The following is a 6,094-nucleotide window of genomic DNA, read 5'->3' as shown; positions in this document are numbered from 1 at the left end:
TTCAATATCATTAATCATCAAGGAAACACAGAACCTCAATGAGATACTGCTACACACCAATTAGAATGGCTAAAATTAAAAAGGCTGACTATACCAAGTGTTGGTGAGGACACAGAACTGCAACTCTCATACACTGCTGCTGGGAATGTAAAATGATACAACCACTTTGCAAAACAGTGTGGCAGTTTCCTAATAGATTATAAAAGTTCACCTACCATACGACCCAGGCATTCCATTCCTAAGTGTTACTCAAGGAAAATGAAAACATGTGAACTTTCAAAGACTTGTGTGCCATATCCATTGCAGCTTTATTTGTAAGAGCCAAAAGGTAAATAACCCAAATGTCCAACAGTGAATTGCTAAAGAAATTGTAGTCTGCCTGTACAATAATGCAATACTATAAAATAAATTTACTGAGCCATAAAAGGAAGAAACCACTGATATATGCAAACCATGGCTGAACCCCAAAACAGTTAACCTGAGTATATACTGTATGGTTTCATTTACATAAAATTCTAGAAAATGCAAACTAATTTATAGTGACCTACAGCACATCCCTAGTTGCCTGGCTAGGGGGTTTCTGGAGGAAGGGGTTAGTTACCAAAGGGCACAAGAAAACTTGCAGGTGTGATGATATGTTCATAATCTTGATCATGGTGATGGTTTCACGAGGGAACAGGGAAACATATTAAGATTTATCAAATTGTGCACTTTGAATATGTGCAATTATAACGTCAATTATATCCAAATAAAATATTTTTATAAAGAAAAACAGGTATTCTGGCGCCCAGGGCCACCCAGCTGTAAGCGGCGGGGTGGGATTCCAACCCAGAAGCGGGCGTCTGGAGCCCTCATGCTTCACCCTAGCCCCATGAAACGAGCACGCAGGATGGCTCTGAGCAGCGAGGAAAGTGCTGGAAGGAAGCAAGCCCAGCGCGTCCCTGGCTGGGGACGTTAATCATTACCCGGGGGCGGCCCCAGCGCGGCCCCGCCCCGGGACTGCCGCCTGCGCGCCTGGCCGCCGCCTGCCCTCTCCGCCAGCCACCTGCTGCCGCCCGCGCCATGGTGAGCCCAAGGGTGCGTCGCCGGGATCCAGGCAGCTGGGCCGGGGCAGCCGCGGGCGAGGTGGGGGCGGGGGGCGGCAGGGGAGGCTCCCTTCGAGCCCCCTGCGGAGCCGCCGGGGTCGGAGAGTCGGGTCTCTGCCCGGCTCCCTGTCGCCGGCGGCGCGGGGAGGAGGCTGAGGCCCTGAGAGGGGCGGTAGCGGGTCCGGGTCCCAGCCAGGCGGGAGGCCAGGCCTGCCCTGACCCAGGCCAGGCTCGGTCCGGGACCCTGCCGGGGGCGGGGGAAGACCGTGATGAGGCAGTCCGCAGATCTCTTCCCCTTAGTGGCCCGATTCTGCTTTGTACTGGGGTGGGAGCGGGAGGGAGGCTGAGTTTGCGCGCTCCTGTGCGTGCCTGTCCGCCGCCCCTTCCGGCTAGCACCCCGGGTACAGGGTCTGCCTGAGACTCAGGCTCTGCGCCCCTGTGCTGTCCCGGGCCCCAGAGCCAGCCCCTAAGCCGGTTTGAGGCCCATGCCCGGCCACGGGGATTCGGGGCGCAGGGTCAGCCCTCCTCCCGGGTGAGCTTCTCTTGCAACCCCGGGGCGGGGGCGGGCCCTTGCTCTGCTGTAGGCTCTGGAGCGTCACCAGGCCATTTCAGGTCCAGGGGCCTTCAGAGCAGTCGGGACCGGGAGGGCTTTTTGATAGGAGAGGGACTTGCGGCAGAGAGGATGAGTGGGGCTGTTTGTGAGGGGCGCTGAGGCCCCAGAGATGCAGGCTTGGGAAATCAGTAACCATCCCGCACACCTCACCAGAGGAGGCAACGATTTACTAAGCAAACAGGATCCCCTTCCCCATCTCTGTCTCCAGAGCCGGCAGCTGGAAGGTTTGTCAGTTCAGCCCCCGGCTGTGCAACTTGGGGGTTCCCGAAGAGTCTACCGAGAAAGGGAAGCCTCCCAAGAACTCACCTGGATCCACCCACCCCTTTAAGAGCGAAGGAAGTAAACAGTGGGCTCTGATGCCTCCTCGGCTGACTTCTGGTTGCCTGGATACACGGACCAGAGGGTCAGCCACTGGGAGAGGGCTGGCTCTGGAGTAGAGACCTTCCTATTGGGCAGATGAGGCAAATCGCTGCTGCCATTCCACCCCTGTAGCCATCCAGAGCGGAGGGGAGCAGCGGCCAAGCCTCATCAGCCCAGAGAGATCTCACGTTTTCAGGAGGGAAAAAAGACGGATTTGGAAAAGCGCTGCGATGCTTCAACTACCCCAAATGCTACCAGGCCCATCACAAGCCTACTTGCCTTAGGAAGTATTTTTTTTAATGCAGATGACATTTGCTTTATAACAGTGGCGTTTCCTAAAGTGCCCCATTGGCACCTCATGATGATCTGTGGAGGTGGAGGTTCTGCCAAGAGAGGGACAGCCACCTGGCTGGTAAATGGTGAAACCGGCGCTGAAACCTGCCAATCAACACACCGTGTTCAGTCTGTAGGCTGCCTCATAAAAGCTGAATTATTCTCCCTCACATTTCCCCCCATCCCTAAATTATTCCTTCTGAATTCAGCACTCTATTTCTGCCCTGGGGTGGAGCTACTCTAGAAGCCTAGGTTCTGGGATCTGTTAAGCTCCTAGAACTGGATCCTCCTAGGATGAAACTGACCCTTGCTTCCTTGCATTCTCTGAGGTTCCACTCATGGCCTGAAATGTGCCAATTTGGACTGCCTTGAGGGTGCTTTGCACAATAGGTAAATAGGATGGGACACTGGGTTTGCCAGCTGCCTTTGGCCAAGTTCCTTCCACTCTGGGGACTGAGCTCTGTGGCCTGAGCTTACCAACCAACCAGAAAAGAAGACGGAAACCCTGAGAAACCGAGCCCAGGCGGCTCAGGGCCAGAGGCTGCATGGGAGCATGATTGAGGACCTGCTAGAGGTAGTGTCAGCGGCGGTCATCTGCAGTGTAGCTGAGAATGGGCTGGACGCTTATTTTAAATGCTGGCTCCTTTGCCCAGCCCCAGGGATGCTGACACACAGACCACACTTTGAAAATGCTGCCTGTGCCATCACTACTTAGGGGTGGGCGGGAAAGAACAGTAGACAAGTTATTTCCCCTCTCTAGGCCTGTTTCCTCTTCAATACACATGAAAGTTATGGCAGGGACGTGGGGCGCATATGATGAAGTACATAATAGGAAAAGGAGCAGGGGACAGTCATGGGTACTCTTTTCCTGAGAGGTTGTGGAGTAACATATTTGCATCTGGAATTTATTTTGCTTTTACGCCCTCATGGATATAATAGATCTCATGGAGGGAGGGTCTGTAAGGCTTTGAGGGCAGGGTTGGAGAAGAGTGCCTCTCTGTCCAGGTCATATGCATTACATTGCCTTTGGGATTTCCCTTCTCTGTGATGTGTGGAAAACCCAAGATGTGAGAGCCTATCGGTGGACAAGCCCGGACCTCGCCTCCTAGGCAGGGTGCCACCCTTGAGGCCTCCCGGCCTATTGCTCAAAGACCTGCTGCCCTTTGGTCACCCACATCCAAAGCAGCCAGTGGAGGCTGGCTAAGTTCCCCTAAAGGTTGGAGCCCCTCTGTTTTGACCTTTAAAAAGAAATGCCCTTGGGCCTCTGTTTTTTTCCCCCTCTTCTAGGCTGGCAAAGCACACAGGCTGAGCGCCGAGGAGAGGGACCAGCTGCTGCCAAACCTGAGGGCCGTGGGGTGGAATGAGCTGGAAGGCCGCGATGCCATCTTCAAGCAGTTTCATTTCAAAGACTTCAACAGGGTATGGCACCAGGGCAGGACAGAGTTTTCTGAGACTGGGGCTGACGGGGTCACCTTCCAGAGCATGTTCTCTCCCTGCATGTCCTGTTAGCCAAGACTCTCCGACACCACACGCATCCAGTTATTTGGGAGCTGTGCCGGTGGGGAAATTAATTTTCCTGCCTAACTCGGAAAGTGTCATCTTTGGGGACTGGAGAGTAGGAGGATGTGATGTGTCTTGGGCTCTCCTTTCCTGGAACTTTTAGCAACAGTCCTCTGAGGAGATAGTTCAATAGGAACCATGTACATCTGAAGACATTTGAACAGACAGCCAAGACTGGCCAGACCAAAAGCCTGCTGTGGTGTTTCCACCTTGTTGGTGTCCTAAGACTTTCTTCCTACTGCAGGGAAAACCTTGAACTCAAGCCTGATAACCAGTGACAAGATGTCAAGGGGGAAATGATTAAAGAGAGGGGAGTCTCCTGGGAGGAAGCTAATTCATCCTCCTGTGTCTAGGCCTTGACTTGGTGATGTCCAGAAGTCCTTTCTCTTAGAAACTAACCTAGCTCTCACTTCACTTAAATAGGCTTTTGGGTTTATGACAAGAGTGGCCCTGCAGGCTGAGAAACTGGACCACCATCCTGAATGGTTTAACGTGTACAACAAGGTGAGTGATGCTATGTGCCTCTGTTGTGCTCTGCCCCCATACAAATCCTGTGAACTCTGACACATTCTGAAGGCTTTGGGACTTAACACTGCGCCTTCCTGACCCACAGGTCATCCACCCATCTCGTTCCCAAGCTCACTGAGATTGCATATACCTAAAATCAACATAAATACACCTGGAAAAAAAATCATCAGTCTTACTATAAAGAAATGCAAATTAAAAGATGCATGCGATACTTGGGGTTAAAGCAGACATTAAGAAGGCAAAACCAGCCCGGCACGGTGGCCCACGCCTATTATCCCAGCACTTTGGGAGGCTGAGGTGGGTGGATCACAAGGTCAAGAGATCAAGACCATCTTGGTCAACATGGTGAAACCCCGTCTCTACTAAAAATACAAAAATTAATTGGGCATGGTGGTGCACGCCTGTAGTCCCAGCTACTTGGGAGGCTGAGGCAGGAGAATTGCTTGAACCCAGGAGGCGGAGGTTGCAGTGAGCCAAGATCGCGCCATTGCACTCCAGTCTGGGTGACAAGAGTGAAACTCCGTCTCAAAAGAAAAGAAGACAAAACCCAAGAAAGGAAAGGCTATGGGAGTCGGGCATACTTATTCAGGGTTCATAGCTCTAAACGGCTTTAATCTTGCCGGAGGTATGGAAGAATGAAAACTTAATAAACTTGAACTAAGAATGCACACACATAGCCAGTCTATCAAATTGCTTAATGATGAAAACAGTCATGAAATGTCTACCACGTGCCAAAAGCTCTGCTGGTTTCTGTTTATAAAAGCAGTAAAGGTGAAAGAGGCCATATGTGAATGGATAGTGTTTAGGAGTTGGCATTGGTTTTTGGTTTTGTCTTTAGCTTTTAGTTTGCTCTTGACATTTGGATGTTTTTACTGTATAGCTGAAGTCACAATTATTTTTGAAAGACAGCATAAGGGGAGATGCAGAAGATGTTGTGACAGACGGTCACGAAGGAGTCCCCAGGAGAGATCGTAGTGGCCAGCTGCTATTCTGGAACTCCTAGTGGGGTTGAGCCCAGCTGCTGTTGACTCCCTCCTGTTCTTAAGTCCGTGGAAGCAGAATTTCTGGTTTCGTTTCAGGTCCACATCACACTGAGCACCCACGAGTGTGCCGGCCTTTCAGAACGGGACATAAACCTGGCCAGCTTCATTGAACAAGTAGCAGTGTCCATGACGTAGACCCCGCCCTTCCTCTTTGAATTCCTCTGGGGGAAGGGGTGACTGAACTGGGAATCCAGGGAGGGAGCTGAGGAGCCCTTGGCCTCTCCCGACTTCCCTCCCAAGACCCAGTTGCCTCCACTGAGGGGTGAGTCCTGGCTGTGGGATGTGCCAGCATCCCTACCAACATCAGGAATTTAGACCTTTTCCCTGTACCACTCTCTTTATCCTGGGGGCTCTGTTACACTGATTTGAATAAGCTCTCCCCTTTCTTTGCAACTTCCCAGCAACAATAATGATTTTCTTGCCAGGCTGTATCTTGCTCCCTAATTCATTTCCCAGGAAGCTGTGACAGAGGGTGAAATAGTCTTGTCTTAGAAACCAATACCCTAAACCTACACTATGTAACAGAAACACATGTGCTTTTATGTCTCAAATAAAACTATGATATCACTTGG

The 6,094-nt window shown here is 51.5% G+C and overlaps 1 protein-coding gene across 3 annotated transcripts; it reads left to right on the top strand.

Annotated features, from left to right (window-relative positions):
• The first annotated feature begins 814 nt into the window (after positions 1 to 814).
• PCBD1 (pterin-4 alpha-carbinolamine dehydratase 1) lies at positions 815 to 6,094 on the top strand. Of its 3 annotated transcripts, none has more exons than XM_032256260.1 (4): positions 815 to 1,065; positions 3,679 to 3,810; positions 4,375 to 4,455; positions 5,559 to 6,094. In XM_032256260.1, exons 1-4 carry the CDS (start codon positions 1,063 to 1,065, stop codon positions 5,655 to 5,657), a joined length of 315 nt encoding a protein of 104 aa, XP_032112151.1. In that variant the 5' UTR covers positions 815 to 1,062; the 3' UTR covers positions 5,658 to 6,094. The 3 variants fall into 3 exon arrangements, with proteins under 3 accessions (XP_032112151.1, XP_032112150.1, XP_032112149.1); XM_032256259.1 differs by having other exon boundaries at positions 1,023 to 1,077; XM_032256258.1 differs by lacking the exon at positions 815 to 1,065 and adding an exon at positions 2,697 to 2,965.

This window comes from Sapajus apella, unplaced genomic scaffold (assembly GCF_009761245.1).
Source record: "Sapajus apella isolate SASKATOON/1434 unplaced genomic scaffold, GSC_monkey_1.0 scaffold94, whole genome shotgun sequence".
Taxonomy (NCBI): Eukaryota; Metazoa; Chordata; class Mammalia; order Primates; family Cebidae; genus Sapajus; species Sapajus apella.
This window is presented reverse-complemented; position numbering and strand designations above follow the sequence as displayed.

Excerpts from the sequence above, each read along its gene's own strand:
- PCBD1 (XM_032256258.1), top strand. The coding sequence starts at position 2,945 with ATGATTGAGGACCTGCTAGAG. Across the intron at positions 2,966-3,678 it reads TGATTGAGGACCTGCTAGAG|GCTGGCAAAGCACACAGGCT; the intron begins GTAGTGTCAGCG and ends CCCCTCTTCTAG. Across the intron at positions 3,811-4,374 it reads ATTTCAAAGACTTCAACAGG|GCTTTTGGGTTTATGACAAG; the intron begins GTATGGCACCAG and ends TCACTTAAATAG.